The sequence below is a fragment of the Malus domestica genome, chromosome 01, assembly GCF_042453785.1.
Source record: "Malus domestica chromosome 01, GDT2T_hap1".
In the NCBI taxonomy this organism is placed as follows: Eukaryota; Viridiplantae; Streptophyta; class Magnoliopsida; order Rosales; family Rosaceae; genus Malus; species Malus domestica.
In genome coordinates, this window is record NC_091661.1 from 29631240 (window position 1) to 29652310 (window position 21071).

At 39.2% G+C, this 21071-nt stretch overlaps 3 protein-coding genes across 3 annotated transcripts; 2 read left to right on the forward strand and 1 right to left on the reverse strand.

The window, feature by feature from the left end:
- The first annotated feature begins 4055 nt into the window (after positions 1–4055).
- LOC103440494 (WD repeat-containing protein RUP2-like) lies at positions 4056–5595 on the forward strand. Its single transcript, XM_008379188.4, has one exon. It carries the CDS (start codon positions 4192–4194, stop codon positions 5401–5403), a length of 1212 nt encoding a protein of 403 aa, XP_008377410.1. The 5' UTR covers positions 4056–4191; the 3' UTR covers positions 5404–5595.
- An 8495-nt stretch (positions 5596–14090) lies between these two features.
- LOC103440483 (pre-mRNA cleavage factor Im 25 kDa subunit 2-like) lies at positions 14091–17304 on the forward strand. The gene is made up of 7 exons (XM_008379177.4): positions 14091–14404; positions 14528–14573; positions 15367–15460; positions 15585–15658; positions 16024–16110; positions 16230–16340; positions 16638–17304. The coding sequence occupies exons 1-7, from the start codon at positions 14286–14288 to the stop codon at positions 16704–16706; spliced, it is 600 nt and encodes a 199-aa protein (XP_008377399.1). The 5' UTR covers positions 14091–14285; the 3' UTR covers positions 16707–17304.
- On the reverse strand, positions 17272–19275 carry LOC103440472 (pentatricopeptide repeat-containing protein At3g29230-like). The gene has a single exon (XM_017333999.3). It carries the CDS (start codon positions 19126–19128, stop codon positions 17359–17361), a length of 1770 nt encoding a protein of 589 aa, XP_017189488.2. The 5' UTR covers positions 19129–19275; the 3' UTR covers positions 17272–17358.
- Positions 19276–21071: the final 1796 nt, after the last annotated feature.

The following is a 21071-nucleotide window of genomic DNA, read 5'->3' on the forward strand; positions in this document are numbered from 1 at the left end:
GCCTGCAGAGACCGCAACCTGCGGGAGTTCAGTCAAACTCAGAATACTTGGCCTCGTTCCAACGCCAACGTTGTTGTACTTTTGATTATTAATTACAGTTTTTGTATTTAAACGCCATCACCATTTAATCGAAATTAATTTTGTAGGTTAAATTTGTAAATTAAATGATATGTCATCAATAGAAAATGAATACGTTTATTAACGTTTGAGTAATAATCCAATCATTAACTTTCATGTCATTTAGTTTATAAAATTTAATCTTCTTAACAGTACTCCACTAATTAACTTCATTTTTGGGTCTGATTATTATTTATGACCTAAGATTTTTTTACGATGGAATTTATGACAATAGTTGGTTCAGGTGTTTTTTTTTTCCTTCTCTTTTTTGGATCCGATTTGGATTCTCTTTATTTTGCTCTATAAACTTTATATATTTAAAAGGAGAAAAAAAATACACTTGCGAGAAGTGCAAAATGAGATTACAAACGATGAAAGATGGAGACCGGAAATACAAAATACAAAACTTTTCACTCAAAATAATACCATCTACAAAACTGATGAATTTCGTCCTTCAGGAAGGCGCTAAGGAGATTCCAGCATTGCATCTTGCTCTTCTTGCTTTTTTGGTCTGTTGCCAGTGATTTCAGCAACCACTTTTTGTCATGCCTATTTCTTTCCCGGCTGCTTCCTACTGCCTCCAACCTGAACTTTAACTCTGTACCTCTATCAAGTGTCTTGTTCCAGACACGCTCAGGAATTCCAACTTGCGCGTTACAAGCTGTTTCCCGTACAAACTGACGAGAGGATACAATTTCTCATTTGCCAATTGAACCTCCTTTGCTTCCTCCAATATATAGTTTTGCTTGGAAGTATTTTTAAAATAAGTGAAAGTTCATTTGGTGAAATTATTACACGCATCTCATACCCAATGCCTCATTTGCTTCCTCCAATAAATAGTTTTGCTTGGAAGTATTTTTAAAATAACTGAAAGTTCATTTGGTGAAATTATTTTTGGGTTTCAACAGCACTTAAAGTGCTTTTTGCTAGTTCCAAAATATTTTTAGTGCTTTTAGTGATTTTAAAAGCACTTTTATTCGTCTTCACTTAAAAGTGAGAGATCTTAGGTTTGAATCTCGTGACGGCGAATTTGATACTAAATTAGGCTGCCCATTGTGTGACTTTGCCGAACTCTCCCTCCCCTTAGTGTAAAAATATCGATGTACGCAAAAAAAAAAAGCACTTCTAAAAGAAGCATGTAACTGCCAAAATATATAAAAAAAGGACAATGCTATTCACACATCCGTTTTTAACCCTAATCCCTATTACTCGAAATCTATTTATCTGCACCTTTATCTTGCTCTCTTCCTCACTACCCGCCCTTGGCCACCTCCCCAAACCACCAACATTCACCTATCCATCTCTCCTCCCCACCGGATTCATGCCACACCCTGACACCCCCGACTATTGTCCAAATCAAGGCCACAACCCCCGCGAACCTAACCACCCCAAAACCTACCTTCCCCAGCCGATTTCATATTCCCAGTCCTGCCCTCTTTCTTTTTTTTTTTTTTTTTTTTTTTTTTTTTCTCTCTATATATGCAGTATGCCCAAGCACCAACACTTCAAGTGCGTGGAAAACGAACCCAAATTAAAACGGAATGCAAAGGGATTATTTGTAGATTAGTAAGTAACGAGCATTCACTCTCGTACACCATATATCTCAAGTACAATTTCCCTTATCTTAATATTGTTTGTATATACGAATAAAAAACATACTTAATCATCTTCTGATCTTGACCCTTAGTTAGGCGGACCAATTAATAACATGGTACCACATCATAAGAAGGGAAACAATGTGTTGGAAGCATCGAACAATAATATCAGTAATATGAAGGGAATCATACGTCAATAGTGTTAACGTGTCGATATTAAATAGTCATACCAACTAGTTGTTACGTGATGAATACAATAGTGATAATGTGTCCTTACTAAACGATTAGACAAGTAGTTGTTAAGTGACAGATACAAGTCTTTTTCCTATACAAAACTTTAATGGGATTCATTTTCCAAAACTACTTTTGATAATAAAATCAATTTAGATCTCTCTCTCTCTCACGCAGTTTCATACTTGTTTTTGAGCTTAAGTGAGGTTGAGAAAGTGTTGGCAAAGCACGAGGGGGGGAAGGAATCGAAGGGGATGAGGATAAAAGGCATTGCTTAGACCACGTAATGCTGAGGGGGACAAAGAGACTCTGTCCACTTTCTCCCATAAGTAAAATTGAGGCACAAAAATGTCCAACACTCCCTCCAATCCAAAGACCCTCTGGCCTCCACCTTCTCTTGATCTGCTCCTTCGCCACCAATTTTATTATATATTTTCATCCATATGCATTAAATATACACCCCCAGTCCTACTACTCATCTCTTGTAAAATCAATAAAAATTAATTCCTAAAAAAGTAGTATAAGTGTGAATAATTATTGGTTTCTATTTTGGAAATTCCATAAAACCCCTTTTTTTATTTAAAATTTAGTCTTATTAATGAGATAGAAGAGGGTTCGAAACTATTACATTACTTTAGGAAGGTGGAGTTTCAAAACCAGATTGTTTGCGTAAAAATCCAACACTCTATCCACTAGAATATTATACTACATGCCATAAAACCCCATTTCTTTCAGTTCTATATGTACATACATGATTTACAAGATCGACCAAAAAAGAAATGCATGATTTACAGGTAACTGCACATGACTCATTGATCTAGCGGAAAAAAAAAATATAAATGGCAAGATAAATTAGTAGAGAAATCTATGAAATATACGCAATGATTTGACGGTGGTTTCAAAATCTATATATGATGTCATTTCACAGATTTTCTGTTTTTGTGCAGTGGGAGAGAACACAATTCGAAGTAAAAATTTTAATTGTGTCGGGAACACAAGTAGTACACTACGTGTTTTAATAGAAGTGGTGGAAAATTTTATTTTTTAAGTTATTAACTTTTTAGCACACATATCTCATCATTTGTTTAGTGACACACGTGGTGTACCACCTCGTGTACCGGTCACACTGAAAAATATATCTCTTGCATAGAGAGATTTTTCAGTGTGACCTGTACACGGAGTGGTACACCACGTGTCACTATACAAATAGTATGATATGTGTGCTAAAAAGTTAATAACTTAAAAAATAAAATTTTCCACCACTTTTATTATAACACGTGATGTACTACTTGTGTTTCTGTCATAATTAAAAATTTCTCATCTTGCATGGGACTGCATAAATATCCCATCTACTAACATATCACCTGCATGCATTAGTTGGAGAGTCAATTTCTATATAAGTGCAATGAGGCTTTAGGATTAGTTGCGGGGTCCATACTATATGAAAGTTCAACGTTTGAATCATCTATTTTTTTTTTTAATTATTAGTAATTTTCAAAAAATTTAAAATGCACTTCTCCAATTCAACTTTGGAATGATAATAAGAGATATTGGCATATGTGTGTGTATATATGTGTAGACACACACTATACAGTTGGGAAATTGAATGGCAGACATGAAGAATTGATTATATGAAACAAGTGTTGGAGAATAAGATCCGTAAAATAGTTTACAATTAACATGTATATGATTGGTGTTGGCTCTAGAGATTGAATATTAATCGAGCTCTAAAAAAGATTGACTTTGGTTCCAGAGATTGAATACGGACTGAGCTCTAAAAAAGATTGGCGTTAGTATCGGTATAATAACTTGATCGGTTCTTGATGTGGAAATTGGTTTCCCTTGTGACCTTGTCTGGGGTCACTCGTGAGAGGGCATGTTGGAGAACATATAGGATCCCACATTGGTCATATTACAAATAATATGCAATTCATATATGAAAGTTTCACTCTTAATATCACCGAGATCTTTTATGATAAACCAAACACTTAATAATAGGTGGTTAAGCTGAGACAATATTGATAATATTTGTAATGAATATGTTTGGGCTTTGAAAACTTTATCAACAAGTTGACAACAAGAAGGGAGAAAAGTAAGATTATATATAATAGCTAGCTTGCTACCCTCCCTATCTACTTACGTAGTTATCTGAAGGACTTATCCACATCCCTCTTCACTACTAGTATATGGTTTATGGCAGCCTAAAATTACGCTTCCTTACCACCACTCCACTTGATATGAATGGGAAATGAAAAGCTTCTCCTCAGGATTCCATTTCCCAGACCAACCACGAATTTCAGGAGAAAGAGAAAGCACAGAGGAAGGTAAATTACTACAACAAGAAGTAGAGAAAAGATCAGAGTTCAACAATTGTGAATGGGATTTCAGTCTCTCGACAGTTGTGTCCTCCAACGACTGCCGCGGCGCCGCATCCAACACCCTCGGTGTAATCGAGTTCAACCCATCAAACACCGTCTTAGCCACCGGCGGAATCGCCAGAAAAATCAGAGTTTACAGCCTGAAATCTCTATTGCCCAATTACGATAATCAAACTTGTGGAAGTTCAAGTGATACTATGGCGGATTTGATAGACCACGTAGATGCATGCGACTACACCATTTGCACTCCCGCCAAGCTCAGCAGCCTCCGCTGGCGGCCCGGATCCGACGGCCGGGTCATGGCCTCCGGCGACTACGACGGCGTCGTCACGGAATACGACATCAAAACAAAACTACCCATCTTCGAGCGCGACGAGCACGGCGGGCGCAGAGTCTGGAGCGTGGATTATTCGCATTCTGATCCGGTTCTCGGAGCGTCTGGCTCCGACGATGGGACACTACAGATGTGGGACCCGCGCTGCGAGGGCGGGGAATGCGTGGCGAGTGTGCAGCCCAGTGACGCGCGAAGTCCGGTCTGCTGCGTGGAGTTTGATCCGTTCGGCGGCGCGCTTCTGGCCGTTGGATGCGCGGACCGGAAGGCCTACGCCTACGATGTTCGGAAAGTGGCGGGCCCGGTTATGGTCTTCGACGGACACAGGAAAACCGTGACGTACGTGCGGTTTCTCGACAGCCGTACGGTGGTGACAGCTGCAACGGACGGGTGTTTGAAGCTGTGGGACACGGAGGATTCGCGGGCGATTGAGACGTACAAGGGGCACGCGAACAGTCGGAGCTTTGTTGGGTTATCGGTGTGGAGAAACGGAGGGCTAATTGGATGCGGGTCGGAAAATAACCGGCTTTTCGTGTACGATAAGAGGTGGGGCGAGCCCATTTGGGTCCACGAGTTTGGGGCGGTGGCTGCCGGTGGCAGTAGTGGTGGGTGCGGTGAGGAGGAAGGCGCGTTTGTGAGTAGCGTGTGCTGGCGACAAGTTGGTGAGGAGCAGTGCACGCTGGTGGCGGGTGGATCAGATGGGGTTTTGCAGGTTTTTCTGGGGAGGAGGAAGTCACTCACGTCGGATTAGAAATTGTTGAAAATTCAATTAATTGAATATTTATTTCATAAAATTTATTGAGATTGTTCCGAGAAAAATATTAGCACAAAATTAAGATGCCATTTTGTTATTGTTAAGGTTGTGTGAAATTAGTTTTCTAACATTATATTCATGCAGCTATGTATCGTCCCAAGAAATATTAAGAAGATTCTTTTAAAGTGAGATTTTTTATAGATTTTTTTTCAATTCACAGTTTAACGTTCATTCTCGTACCAATATAAAATATTTTTTTCAAAAACATGAAGTGGCATAGATGTCACGAAACTCTCACTTTTGAAAGAGTCTCCTTAATATAATCTTTTATGAGTTTTCTTGAATTATAAAGCTAATGCATAACATCCATGTAGTGCGTTTATTACATGGTGTTTATACCATACTTAGGGTCTCCGTATTTAGACCTCGTATAAATACTTGAGGGACTTAAATGTAATTATGTAATAAAGGAAGGGGCAAATATGTAGTAAGTGATGATCCTTTATTCTATAAAATGACTCATCACCCTCACAATTCGACCGTGAATCTGCGAGAAATGTAAATAACATAAGATGTATTTACATAACATAAGATGTATCGTGGTTCACCCCAAGGTTTGGGCTACGTCCACACTGATATTGTATTTCTGAGGGAGAGAGAGAGCTTCTGAGGGTGAGAGGGCCTACGAATTGGCCTAAGAAATTGGTCTCCCCTAATTGTGAGGGTGAGGAGTCCTTTTATAGAATAAGGGCTCATCATTTATTACATATTTGCCCATTCCTTTATTACATAATTACATTTAAGTCCTCCGAGTATTTATACGAGGTCTAAATATGGAGGCCCTAAAATTTCTTAGGCCAATTCCTAGGCCCTCTCACCCTCAGAAGCTTTCTCTCTCCCTCAGAAATACAATATCAGTGTGAACGTAGCCCAAATCTTGGGGTGAACCACGATACATCTTGTGTTATTTACATTTCTTGCAGATTCACGGTCGGATTTACGTTGTTCCAAGACTTCCGGTTTTGTGCATTTACATTTGACGCCGTCTGTGGGAATCAACACGAAAAGCTATGTCGATTCTTTCATTTTTTTTTATCTCCACCTTGAATCTGCAAAAACCCAAGAACCCAGAAAACCTATGGAGCCACATTCTCTCTGACTCAATCTCTCTTTGCAATTGCACAGACCACGTGCCTGGCCTCCATCTCTCTTGCTTCTGATCTCTTTCACCTCTTCAAACAAAACACCACAAACTCTATCTCTCTCTCTCTCTTGCTACTCTACTCGTGCACTTTCCAAGCCCAAATAAGTACTCTTCTTTCACGGGCGACTTCTCAACAGCCACTGGAATAGCAACATTCATAATGATGTTGCTCAGCCAAGTTATATTCGAAAAGTATGGATGGGGAGTTGCTGCAAAGATCACACCTACAATGCTACTTCTCACTGGAGTTGGTTTTTTCTCTTTGATATTGTTCGGTGGCCCACTTTCACCAGTTGTTGCAAGCCTCGGGATGACTCATTTTCTTGTAGCAATATATGTGAGTGCTCTGCAAAACTTTTTTAGCGAGACGGCCAAGTACAACTTGTTTGACCAATGCAAAGAAATGGCATACATTCCCTTGGATGAGGACACCAAGGTTAAAGGAAAGGCGACAATTGATGTTGTCTGCAACCCAATGGGGAAGTCTGGCGGTGCTCTGATTCGGCAGTTTATGATCTTAACCTTCGGATCACTCACCAACTTAACACCTTACCTCGGGGAAGTCTGGCGGTGCTCTGATCCGGCGAACAGCAGCACGGAGAGATTGAAGATCTTTGACGACGAAAGCCATATCATCAGCTTCAGCATGGTGGGCGGGGACCACCGGCTGTCGAACTACAGGTCGGCATCAACAGAAACTCTGGTCAGACGCGATACAACTCCAGTTGCGGATGATTCATCGACTGGCTTATCTGATGCAATACCTGCTCCAGCGTGCAATGCAATGATTTTCGAAGCACTTTCTGCCTCGACAAATCCTAATGCATTGGACACTAGTGCTATTGCTAGCTTTATTGAGGGAAGAGTGAAAGGAAGTGAGTGCTAAAGGAGCAGTAACAGAATAATTAAAGCAGAAATTAAGGTGGAAAGAGACAGATAGCGTGTAATAGAAAAGAGAAAAGAAAAAGTTGAAACGGGTTGTGTTGGTGAGGAAAAGAGGAAGGCTTTCCTCCAGTACGCCACTTTCTCTGCTTTTGTGTTGGTGAGGAAAACATATTACTTTACTGAATCAAAGACTCTCACAGCTATGCAGTAAGCACTACTGTTGTGGATACAGCTATGCAGTTAACATTACCGTTGTGGATACAACTATGCAGTCAACAATTATTTCTAGAGGAAGCCATAACCTTCACCCAGATCGACAGTAGAGAGGAAAAAGATAAAGCTTCCTATTATTATTCTATCATGATTCTTTTTTGCCAGGTGAAGAGACAGAGAGAATGCGGTGGAAAAGCAAAAACATAGCATAAAAAACAAAAGCAAAGCAGAAAGCAAAAGCAAAAAAAGGAAATGGCGTTATTCCCTTGTCTGTCATCTGCCAAAAGAAAGAAAAATAAAGAGAAAGCAAAAGGGAGGCACATGGGGACACTGCAAAAGCAAGGAATAAACACCCCACCAGAATGATGTAATTTGTTTTTCTTATTTTTCAGAGGCATCTGTATAACCCCATCAGAGGGTAATAAAAAAAAAAAGGCAAAGCCCAAAATAAATGGACTGGAATGTTGTGTGAATGGTGAAGGCCCATAAGCCCAAAATAGCACCAACCAGGTGATCAAAAGTACGTCCAGTACTACAAAAAATTATTCGGCACCCTGCCGCTACTATCACCAACCAGGTGATCAAAAGTACGCCCAGTACTCCAAAATTATTCGGCACCATGCCGCTACTATCACCAACCAGGTGATCAAAAGTACGCCTAGTACTCCAAAATTATTCAGCACTCTGCCGCTATTATCATCAACCAGTTGATCAAAAGTACGTCCAGTACTTCAAAATTATACATGAGCATTAGTCATGTCAATTATACATATACATTCATGAGCATTACTCATGTCAATCATAAACATTCATGAGTATTACTCATATTAATCATACATAAACATTCATGAGCATCACTCATGTCAACATCTATGAGCATCACTCATGTCAACATCCATGAGCATCACTCATGTCAATCAGCTTCAAAAACTTCATTTACAGAGCTCTAGTTTCAAAAGCTTCATTTACAGAGCTCTAGCTTCGAAAGTTTCATTTACAAAAGCTCTAGCTTCAAAAGCTTCATTTACAGAGCTTCAGCTTCAAAAGCTTTATTTACAAAAGCTCTAGCTTCAAAAGCTTCATTTACATAGCTCTAGCTTCAAAAGCTTCATTTACAGAGCTCCAGCTTCAAAGCTTCACTTGCAAAGCTTTACCTACAAAGCTTCAGTGCAGGGTATACAAATACCGCCTCCAAACAACCGCCACTTTGGCCCGTACATGGATTCAATTTGAAGTCTCTAGCCAACATACTCTATTGACCAAAGACTTGGGGGATTATATTATGTACCATATATTGGGCCTCAACTGGGCCTCATGAAAAATACTTGGGGAACTCTAGCCCATTATTCATGTATTGAGGATTGAGCCCTTATTCAATAAAAGGGACTCCCTCACCATCATTAGAAAGCATCGCCGCCTACTGAGCAACCGCCTCGTCGCGATCATCAACTCTAGCCCATACTTATGTATTAAGGAGCGAACCCTTATTATATAAAAGGGACTCCCTCACCTTCAAACACCACAAGCCGAGCCAACCAAGGTAACATAAGCCACAAGCCGAGCAGCCTCGCAACTTGTGCTATTTCTAGTTGAGCATCATTTCACTTCAAGCACCGCCTCATATCGAGTACCAGTTCAAGACAACATTTAGTTACTTCGGCCCACACATGGACTGAATTTCAAGTCTCCAGCCAAAAGACTCTCTTGACTGAAGACTTGGGGGACTATTATTTATACCATACTTAGGGCCTCCGTAGTTAGACCTCATATAAATACTTGGGGGACTTAAATGTAATTATGTAATAAAAGAATGGGCAAATATGTAATAAGTGAGGAGCCCTTATTCTATAAAAGAACTCCTCACCCTCACAATTAGGGGAGGCCAATTTCTTAGGCCAATTCATAGGCTCTCTCACCCTCAGAAGCTCTCTCTCTCTCCCTCAGAAATACAATATCAGTGTGGACGTAGCCCAAACCTTGGGGTGAACCACGATACATTTTGTGTTATTTACATTTCTTGCAGATTCACGGTCGGATTTATGTTATTCCAAGACCTCTGGTTTTGTGCATCAACACATGGCATTACTAAATTGCATGTATTTTCGTGAATTTGTTCCAAGCATTTATTTTTGTTTAAAAGTATGAAATTGATATATAGGGTAGCGTTTGGTACAAAGACGGGATGGAACGGTACAGAACAAGACGGGATGGAATGGAACGGAACGAAACAGAGGTTTCATGCTATGTTTGGTACGTATAGGATGAAATGGACAATTGTCCTGTTCCTCATTTGGTACACGCAGGACGGAATAGAACGAAGGACTAAATGACAAACTTACCCATGTTTCGTTGATTCCATCAACTCAGCCTCATGAATTTTTTGCAAAACTTGGATTTTTTTACAGCCGTATATACGAAGGTGGAGTGAAGGTAAAGCAGAGAAATTTTGCATCTCTTCGACTTCAATGGTTATGCAGAGAATAAACTTGATGCAGATCTAAGATCTCATCTGCATCCCTGCCATTCCTTCCTCTATATATTACCTTCCCATCACTTCCTTCTTCCTCCATTGGTCCATCCAGTGGCGGATATAGGAAATAATATTAGGGAGGTCAGTAAGAATAGCGCACAGCGCGCAAATTTTTTATACTAGAAATAACATGCATATTGCCATTTCATCGAGTCTTCGTAGGCCTAAAGTCATTTGAAAATGTATACTACAAACATGTTAATGTATGCAAGGGGCAGCACCTAAGGTATTCACGGACATTCATCGGGTTTTGGTAGGCTTGAAGTCAGTCAAAGGGCAAGTATGAAGCCAACTCTAATCTTTAAAAGGGCAACACTCAAGGTATCTATGGACATTCACCGAAGTTCGGAAAGTCAGCACCTAAGTTATCTATGAACGTTCATCGAAATTCGGGGGGTCAGCTGACCCCCATGCCCCTTAATGGATTCGCCAGTGGGTCCATCCTCACCCTATCACCGAAAAATTCTCAAATTCCTTCGCAAACCCAATTTCTCTTCCCCTCAAAGTTCATTCCATCTTTCAAGGAGTCTGAGATTTGGGGTTATTCTTAGACACAGATTTTACAAGGAAAATGCTTCACTGAAGCTCATCGACACTGGTGCCCAACTCATGGATGCCACATTCCAAAGGTTCAACATTTTCCGATCAGCAACCGGAAATGGTGCTGCAAATCCCGCGGGGAAAAGGAGGCGGTGGAGGATCTGGAGATTAAGGAGGGGGAAGGGAGGCAGTGGAGGATTTAGTAGTGATGGAGGCCCGGGAGAGAAGGGATATGAAAGAGGGGGTAGCAGATTAGGTTTGTTTTTGTGATTTAGACAGTGTAATTAACGAAAAAGATATATAAGGGGCATTTTTGTTTAAAAAATTATAATTTTGTGTTCCACGGGGTAGAACGAGTCGTTTCAGGGGAAGGATAGAACAAAAATTTAACTAAAATCCGTTTCACAGGACATTGCGTCCCACTCTTTTTGGCGCACCAAACGTAGAACGAGCGCGTTCCGTCTCATCCCATGTATCAAACGGTACCTAAAAGAATCGTCTAATCGTTTAGATATGAGATAACAGTTGAACAAGCGATTCATGAATGCACCCTGATTGGACGAGCCAATTACTCGAACGCGTTCGGTCTATTTTTTGAGCAAAAGTCACAACGTTTATCTTTCTTTCTTGAAATTTTTGGCCCACATCACTCTTTCCTTCCTAGACGTCCATTTCAATCATGCAACTTGCATGAAACCCCGTCTTTTTGTCCTCAATTGCGAAGAGAAAAATTCCATTATAGGCGACCAAACGGGCGCCCCCTAATTGCTAGATCAACCTGATCTACTAGGTTTTACCTTATCCATAATAAAATAGTGAGCTGGCTTGACCAAGAGAGATTTTTCAGTGTAATCGAAACACGAGATTGGTATATCACTTATTATTATACAAATAATGAAATATGTGTATTTAAAAAATGTATAACTTAAAAAATAAAAAAATTCACTACTTATACAAAAATACGTAATGTACCATTCGTGTTTCGATCACAATAAAAAATTTCTCCTTGATAAAAAAATAAAAGAGTGAGCTGGCATTTTGCAGTGACTGCGCAGAGCAGCTTGGATTGTAGTGAGCATAAGATGGCTCACATGGTGTTTGCATGGGTGGTTGAAGACGGTCGCATCTTGCATGTTGTTCTTTGCCAATTGCCAACCAGATAGAACGATTGACAGACCAAAGGACAAATCTATGTTTGATTACAAATTATTTGACCTTTTACTCATTAATTGTACACTACTCGTTTGATCTTGTTATTTAAAGATTTGATCGTTATGGTGTACTTGTTTATAGGTACATGTCTATTTTTGTCAATATTTTGCTTCCAATTTTCCATTTTTATCATGTTATTCGAGAAACAAATATATTTGCGGATTAATTAGGTCTTTCAGCCATCTTAAACCTAATCATTGTATTTGGTTTGAGAAACGTTAGGTATAACAAAATTTATAATTCAAAAATGTGTCACCAATAAAAAATAAGTATGTTATCAACACTTAAGTAATAATTTAATCATCAACTTTCTTGTCATTCGATTTACAAAATTTGTACAAATTTAGTCTTCCTAAATTACCCATTTGGTTTTTCAATTTTTCATTGTGTGGTTTATAAATTTTAACAAGTTGTTTAATCCTTGAAAATCAAGTGCTAACAAAGGTATGTACTTTTTGCAATAAGCACTTCAAATGTTTTTTACAAGATTTACATGCATTTTTTATTTTTTACTAATGATTGGTTCTTGCAATAAGCACTCCAAATAGGAAAGAGATCATCTCCGGATCTCTTCCACCAATGCCACATGATCAAGTGATTCGGATCCTTAAAATTTGATCAAACGGCTAAAAACATGGGTCTCCTTTAAAAGTTATAATAACTTTAGCCGTTGGTTCAAATTTCAAGGGTCCAGATCACTTGATCTGGTGGCCTTGGTGGAAAAAATCCGGAGATTATCTATTTCCCTCCAAATATACCTTAACATTTTAATTAGTAAACCTGGCTCGTTTGTTAGGCTGGATGAGATTGGGCATTAGAGATATGATTGAATTAGCAAAGACTTATAAGACATAGCTTGTAACCCATGTATAAAGATAAGTTAGATAACCCACTTTATGTGAATTCATAGCCTATCAGTCCAATTCTGTCAATCTTACATTTTAATACAATAAACAACAGAGTGAACTCAAATATTTTTTAATTGCGCACAACTTATTCCTTTCAGCCCATCAAACGGGCCAAAGCTATTGTAAGTGTAACGAGTAATTATAGTTAAGGAAAAACTAATGAAAATGGCTTGAAAACTTTGAGTTTTAATGAAAAACCATACACTAACTTTATTTAATAATAATGACAAAATAAATAAATAAATAACATAACATAACATAAAAAATAAAAATCGCGAACAGTAACGTCTGTAAAGAAGCAACTGTCATTCATTGCTTCCCCGGCTGGACCAAGAAAAATCGATGGGTTTGTGATTTTTGTGTCTGTTTCAGTTGTCGCCATGATTAATATCGACTTCTGTTTTCTTCTTCTTCTCAATATCATTTGTGTAGCATGATAGCATCCCCTACCCACCCATCCAAAACTCCATCAGACCCATATTTGATCCAAGATGCTAGAAGACATTACTAGCAATAGATTACAACAAAACCAAGCTAATTTTACCTCCTCTTTTCAAAGGTTGTAGTTCGATTCCATTAGAGCAACTCTCACCGAGAACCCCTGCTTGGATTATCCTACTTCCCATTACATAATTTAACATGCAATGGTACCATAGGGATCCCCAGCTTGCGCATGTCTTGTATTTGGTGGTTTGGGGTCTCAATTAAATTGGAATTTGTCGTGATGGTGCTTGGAGTTCTTTTTGGCTATGGTGGTTTAGAGAGAAGGCAGAGAGTTCGAAAAGAGAGAGAGAGAGAGAGAGTTCTTGAGTGTTCACGGGGGAAAAGGAAAAAAAAGAAAGAAAAGGGAAGAAAAGAGAGTGGGCCGGGTTACAAACACAATACAATGATGTAGTATTGTTAAGTTTCATAAACAGTGTAGTAAATTTCATAAACAGTGCAGTAAGTTTCATAAACAGTATCGTAAGTTTTATAAATAGTGTAAAAGTTTCATAAACAGTGTGAGGACGCATGGGTCCTCACGTCAAATTTTTTTTAATATTAAAATTATATCATTTTTATTAAAATTTAAGTTCTATTGTCATTTTTATTAAAATTTAAAGATTTTTCATTAAAATTTAAGTTTTTTTTAATTAAATAAAGTTTAGCATGATTTTTGACTTAATCCAAATACTTTTCATGAAGGCTCCCTGTAATTAATTGTCTAAAAGGGTCAAAGTCACAACATATTCCTTTTTTTCAACCCATCAAACGGGCCAGAGCTATTGCAACGAGAAATTATAATTAAATCTCTCCCCGTCTCCGCTCTCTCCCACCTCTATTTCCACCGATCGCCGTCGAAGATTACAGACGGTAGGGATTTTCAGAGAGAGAGAGTGAGAGAGAGATGGTTACGTCGGCGGTGGTGAACACGTACCCACTGTCGAGCTACACGTTCGGGACCAAAGAGCCGAAGATGGAGAAGGACACCTCCGTCGCCGATCGCCTCGCCCGTATGAAAGTCAAGTATGTTTCCCCCTTTTTTTCAATTTCCATTTTCCCCCTTTTAATTGATTCCAATAATTTTTAGATGTTAGTCCCTTTGAAGGGTTCTTTTGAGCTCTAAAACCCTAATTTTTTAATCGGCAGCTATATGAAAGAGGGAATGCGGACCAGTGTCGAAGCGATTTTACTGGTATATGCTTTGAATCAACAGCCCCTCCTCTGCACATAATTTACTGTTCATTTTGGTGGGCAAAGCTCATAATTTCCTTGTATGTGTGAAATATTTAGGAAAAAGAAAGAACTTGTTCGATTTCATATTGTATTTCTTGGTTAATTGACACAGTATTGTTAATGATCATTATTTGAGTTCCATAACATGCCCTTACACTTCTTGTTTAATTTTTTTTGGATAGTTAAGTACATTACACACAATTCTTGATAGCATAAAAGGTCGTACCCATTGCACAAGCCTTCCACTTTACGCAGGGTCTGGGAGAGGTGAATGTCGGCTAGCCTTACCCCCATTTATGGAGAGGCTGCTCCCAAATCTCGAACCCGAGACCTACCGCGCATGGGCGAAGACATTTGCCATCGCACCAAGTGCGACCTCTTACAATTCTTGATAGCATGCTTATCAGAAATTATCAAAAGGGGATTCTTTTCTGAGCTGAATGGCTCGTGGCATAATTAAATGAGGAATTCCTGCTCTGGTTCTTTAGTTTTCATCTTCGGGAATTCCGGATTTGTTTGTTTCATGGTTTCTGATAAGAGGCTCCACAAACGCTTTGCAATGTATATTAGATGTTCTTTTAACTTGTTATGTTTTCATGTTCTGGTCCTCTCATCTTCAACGTTATACAAGCCCCCAATTCAAGTTTTTATAATTGTCAATTGTATCGCTGTTGAACATGGAATTGATGCAAAGGACAAGTCTTGACAATTACATTCTTTCTCTGGGCTCAACGCATGTCTTTGCTTTGCAGGTACAGGAACATAATCATCCCCACATACTTCTCCTGCAGATTGGAAACACATTCTGCAAACTTCCTGGTGGACGACTGAAGCCAGGGGAGAATGGTATGACCTTATCTTGTATTTCGTCCTTTTCATGGTGCATGCATTTTTACGGAAGTCGATCTTGTTGAAGACGGACCTGTTTTGTTTTGTTTTCTATCTGGTGGTGGGTCTCTTTATGTTGCAGAAATTGAGGGGTTGAAAAGAAAGCTGACCAGCAAGCTTGGCGCTAATTCACCTACCCTTGTGCCAGATTGGCAGGTACGATTCTCTGATTTACTATCTCTCTGACTATATATGCGAGAGAAATGATGTTAGAAGCTTATAGGGTTATCGGAAAACACATGAGAAAATAACTTCAAAGTGAGTTGAAGTGCGAAAATGTATGAAGATGAATGGACATTCAAGGCAACCAAAAAACGCAGTATAACTACTAGACACATTGGCCTTTTATAGGTGTTTCCTTAGTGTTCAATTTCGTAAAAGTGACCTTGGTTTATGAGAACTTGTAGCATGTCAAGTTCACCATGCCTCCACTTCTATTTGAAATGTTGGAGCTTGAAAATTATGGTTTAGGGCATTTTTATTTTGTCAATTCTCATTTTACTTGCCTTCCCTTGTTGCAGATAGGAGAGTGCGTGGCTATCTGGTGGAGGCCAAACTTTGAAACCATAATGTACCCATATTGCCCTCCTCACATAACAAAACCCAAGGTAATCTGTCAAAACAAGTCCTGGACAGTTTCTGTTGATGACTTTGGGCTACCTATGATTACCCCTTCCTCTCTTTCCCACGCACTGATTTTTTATTTGCCCAATTTTTGGTAATGCAGGAGTGTAAGAAGCTTTTCCTTGTTCACTTATCTGAGAGGGAGTACTTCGCTGTGCCCAAAAACCTAAAACTTCTTGCTGTCCCATTGTTTGAGCTCTATGATAACGTTCAGGTATTGAGATCATATGATCATATGGAATTCTTATGCTCTCCTACATAACATTGGAATTTGGCTTGTGTTTACTGAAGTCTTAAGCCTTAAAAAACAATTGCTGCATCAGAATATTCTCAGGATGATGATTCATAAGTATTATACAATTACTTCGTTATGATTTCCCCTGCTTACCCATCTCTCTGTTTTGTAATCTAAGATGAAAACCTTAAACCTTTTGTTCCTTTCATTAAGTTAATCCTTTTTGTAAATATTATCTAAATTTTCCTGTAAACTCATGGTGTCTCGTAATTGCAGAGATATGGACCTGTTATATCAACAATCCCACAGCAGCTTTCCCGATTCCAGTTCAACATGATCAGTTAATGAAGAAGGAATTATGAAGTTACCGTGATATCACTATTCAGTATACTGAAGATCACGTCTGGACATCATTGCGTGGATACCTAAACTCAAGACCGGATATTATTCTTATAACTGAACTTAAGTTGGTTAGTATGAGATCCTTCAGTTTATCCAGATGAACGAAGCATATCTTGTGGTCTGTTTTGTTCATCTATGTTTGTTTATGATCGTATTTGCTAATGCGTTTTGCATTACTCTTGAAACTTTGTCTGAACAGTGGTTGCGCTGTGCAAGTTCTTGTTTCTTAGCTAGAAGGTTTGTTAGTTACTTTAGACACCGGGAGTCGTACAATGTTGTCTGAGTTATGTTTTCAGATTCTCAATATTTGAGATTTTGTACGATAACTTGTTCTGCTTTTCTGTAACGATGGGTAGGAGATGTATGTGCTTACTTCTTAGAATGTACCTAACTACTGTCTTAACTTTGTGTAATGGTGGGTAGGCGATGGACGCGTTCCCATAGGATTCTTATCGGTTTCATTCTGTTGGGAGCCATGTGGCATGTAATCATCGTTGTAGAATTCGTCTTTGATCAGTAAAATTCTTCCTTTTTTCAAGAAGTGTATTATTTCTTCATATGGTTTTACGAAATGCTGCATATTTTGAGTGAATAGCTATTCTTTTTGAGGCTCACATTGGTTTGAAGTGAATCTAATTTGTTCTACCTTCTCTCTATATTTTGAGTGGCTTTCGATGTCGGGCTCCTGGGTTCCATTAGAGGCATAAACATGACTGCGTCCTGTGTTCTTCCAAATCTTCTTTTCTTCCATTTTCTCTCTTGCACTTTGAGCCTCTGGCCATTGCCCTGCCGAGGCACGCATGTTAGCCAAGAGGACATAAACCCCGGATTCGTCTGTTTCCAACTCAGTAGCCTTCTCGATCACTTCCTCTGCCAACTTAAGGTGACTAGTTTCTCTGCAACCCCCAAGCAATGTTCCCCATATAGCAATGTCGGGGTTATACGGCATTTCCTTCACCATACGTAGTGCTTCCTCCACCCGACCATTTCGGCTCAGCAAATCGATTAGGCAGCCAAAATGCTCAAGCTTTGGCACAATCCCAAATTCTTTATCCATGGAATGGAAGATTCTTTCGCCTTCTTCTACCAAGCCTCCATGGCTACAAGCGAAGAGAGCAGCGGTGAACGTGAAGTCATTCGGCTTCAACCCTTCCTTCTGCATCAATGAGTATATCTTGACGGCATCTTCTGCTCTTCCGTGGATAGCGACCGATCTAATCATAACATTCCAACAAAATACATCCCTCTTTCCTATCTTGATAAAAAGAGCAAACGCTCTGTTTATGTCCCCGCACTTCGCATACATGTCGATAAGGGCAGTCCCTGAAATGGTTCCGAAACGAGACCAATCTTCTATCAAGCTGTGTGTCCATTTTCCGAAATCTAGGGCACCCAAGTGGGAACAAGCTGACAGAACCGAAACAAATGTATATCCATCCGGAACCACACCTTCCGAATGCATTTGCACAAAAACATCCAATGCTTCTTCATATTGTCTATGCTGGTTGTAACTTGATATCATACTGTTCCAAGACACCACATTCTTGCACGGCATTGTGTTGAAAAACTTTCTTGCCGTTCTAAGGTCTCCGGCATTGGCATATACTCCGATCATCAATGTCCACGAGATGACATCCTTTTCCGGCATCCTCTCAAACAAATCACTTGCACTGCCTACATCTCTTACTTCAGCATAACCGGAAATCATAGAATTCCATGAAACGACGTCCTTGTCAGGCATATCATCGAACAACTTTCTCGCACTCTGAACATCACCACCGCTCGCATACCGTGAGATCATGCGGTTCCACAATTCTACAGGTTTCACACGCATATAATCGAACACCTTGCGGGCATCATTCAAAGACCTATAATTTACAACACCAGAGTCGCAGGAATCCAGCATTTTAACATACATATTGAAAAGGGCATTAGCAACCGCCAGATTTGACTCGAACCCATGCTTTACAATATGGCACTGCACTTGTTTTCCTTTTCCGTACCAACCCAATTTAGAGCAGGAGTTCAAGACATATGGGTAGGTGAAGTTATGGGGTTTGATTCCTCTCAGAGGCATTTCATCAAACACTGAGACGCATTGATCGAACGGACCGTTGATATCGTACCCTCTGATCATGGCGTTCTGAATCACAATGTTGTTACTGAGTTGAGGACCCAGTTGGGAAAATATGAGATTGGGATACTCCATGGATCCAAACTCGGTGCTCCGCCGGAGAAATTTTGAGAAAATTTGGATGTTTTGGTTGAGAGAGGTAGTAACAATGAGGACATGGATTTGCTTCAACTGTTTGAACGTGCATTGTGGTAATAGTTTCGAAAGAGTGAACTCTAAGGAACCTCGCATACTAATTCACTAGCTCTTTGGCTCTTGTCTGTCCTTTTAATTCCTTTTTCTTTTTCTTTTTTCTGTGGGTTCAAAGAAAAAAGCAACAGCAGCAACGATACAACATCAGTGAGTGTTTTACAAATGTGCATAAAAAACAATGAGAACCCTGCATTCGAGATTTTGTGTTCGATTTTTTCAATTCCTAATATCGCTTATGTTATAATGATGATAAGTAGAGTTGTGCATTGTTGGCAGAAGAAATTATGTTCTTCAGTATGTATCTTGTGTGACGCTCTTTTTCTTATTAAGTTTTTTCTCCTGTGATTTTCTTTAAGAAGGGTTTTTTTATTTTTTTATTTTATTTTTTATTTTTAACAAAGGCCCACTTGTTTTCTTTTTGGTTTTTTTCCTCGTACATGTTAGGCAGTGTATCTTTTGTAAGATGCAACTCTTGCTCCCAATATTTACGATGGGTTTTGAATTGTCATTTTTTTACTATCCTATGGTATCTATTATTCCGACAAAAAAATAATATCGCTTATACTAAATAAAAATCATTCTTATTTACGAATAAAAAATAGAGTATATTATTGGAGATTATAAGAGAGAATGAATAAATATGATCGGTTTTGGTCCCTAGTGACCTAGTCACCAATGTTCATTGAGTCAGATTTTCAATTTGTGATCAAAGTCTCTTCACTTTTTTCACATCACGCTTTTATAATAAATATTTTTATATATATGTGAGCAGTTGATTTGGTATTGAAAAGTAGTATTTATTCCCTAATTTATAGCCTTGTTTTATGATAATTTTTAATAAATTTTAGACGACTTATTTCTAACTAATTAACAATATTATTTAATTTTAATAGTTTTAAAATAAGATTATCTTCATCTTCAAATGCTACTCAAATGTGCTCTAGGGTTTAGCTCAACAAATATTGTTAATTTTAATATTTTTTGTTTATACTATACTTAGGGCATTCGTATTTAGATCTCGTATAAATACTCGGGGGACTCAAATATAATTATGTAATGAATGAAGGGGCAAATATGTAATAAGTGAGGAGCCCTTACTCTATAAAAGGGCATCCTCACCCTCACAAACCTGAAGCTCTGATCCTCATATACATAAGCTCTATCTCCCTCACAAACAGAGAAATACAATATCAGTGTGGACGTAGCCCAAACATTGGGGTGAACCACGATACATCTTGTGTTCTTTACTTACTTGCAGATTCACGGTTGGATTTCTGTTGTTCCAAGATCCCTCCAAATTTGTGCATCAACATTTGGCGCCGTCTGTGGGAATCAACACAAAAAACTATGTCGGTTCTCTTTCATTTTTTCATAAAATCTCACACTATCCACCGTGAATCTGCAGAAACACCAAACCAAAATCCCAGTCCAATATCTCTCTCTAGAAACCCAGAAATGGGTAAGCAGAACAGACACATACTCTATCTCTCTCTCTCTCTCTATCTCTACACATTGTTCTCGCTCACTTTCTTCTTCAACACCCTTACCTCCTCTTCATTACCCCAATCCAGCATCTGGGTTCCGTTGTCTTTTCGTTTTCCTCACCTGAGTTTCTTTTATTTCATCGTATATGCGATCCAAGTTTGAAGATTTCAGAGAGCTGAGCTCAAAATTTGTAGAGAGACGAATGATCTGTTTCTCGAGCTCGATCAGAAGGTACAAAATCCTTTAAAATCCTAGATTTTGGTACTGTCCCGTGTCGCCAACTCCTCGCAGTACTGCCTCTTGCACTCATCGGTAGACGCCGCCTCCCTCCCGCGCAGAAAAGAGTCGTTCGATGTGAAGCTCCGATGTCGGAGATCTTCCGCTGGAGAACCGATGGTCCCAAAGGCCACGTCTCGGTCTACGTCGATGACGAGATGAAGCGGTTCATGGTCAGCTCCGATCTCCTGAACCACCCAGTGTTCATCGTACTCCTCAAC

Bases quoted from the DNA above. Each gene is read 5' to 3' on its own strand.
- LOC103440494 (XM_008379188.4), top strand. From the start codon at position 4,192: ATGAAAAGCTTCTCCTCAGGATTCCATTTCCCAGACCAACCACGAATT.
- LOC103440483 (XM_008379177.4), top strand. From the start codon at position 14,286: ATGGTTACGTCGGCGGTGGTGAACACGTACCCACTGTCGAGCTACACG. The intron at 16,111-16,229 runs GTAATCTGTCAA...TTGGTAATGCAG, and splicing joins CTCACATAACAAAACCCAAG to GAGTGTAAGAAGCTTTTCCT. The intron at 16,341-16,637 runs GTATTGAGATCA...TCGTAATTGCAG, and splicing joins AGCTCTATGATAACGTTCAG to AGATATGGACCTGTTATATC.
- LOC103440472 (XM_017333999.3), bottom strand. From the start codon at position 19,128: ATGCGAGGTTCCTTAGAGTTCACTCTTTCGAAACTATTACCACAATGC.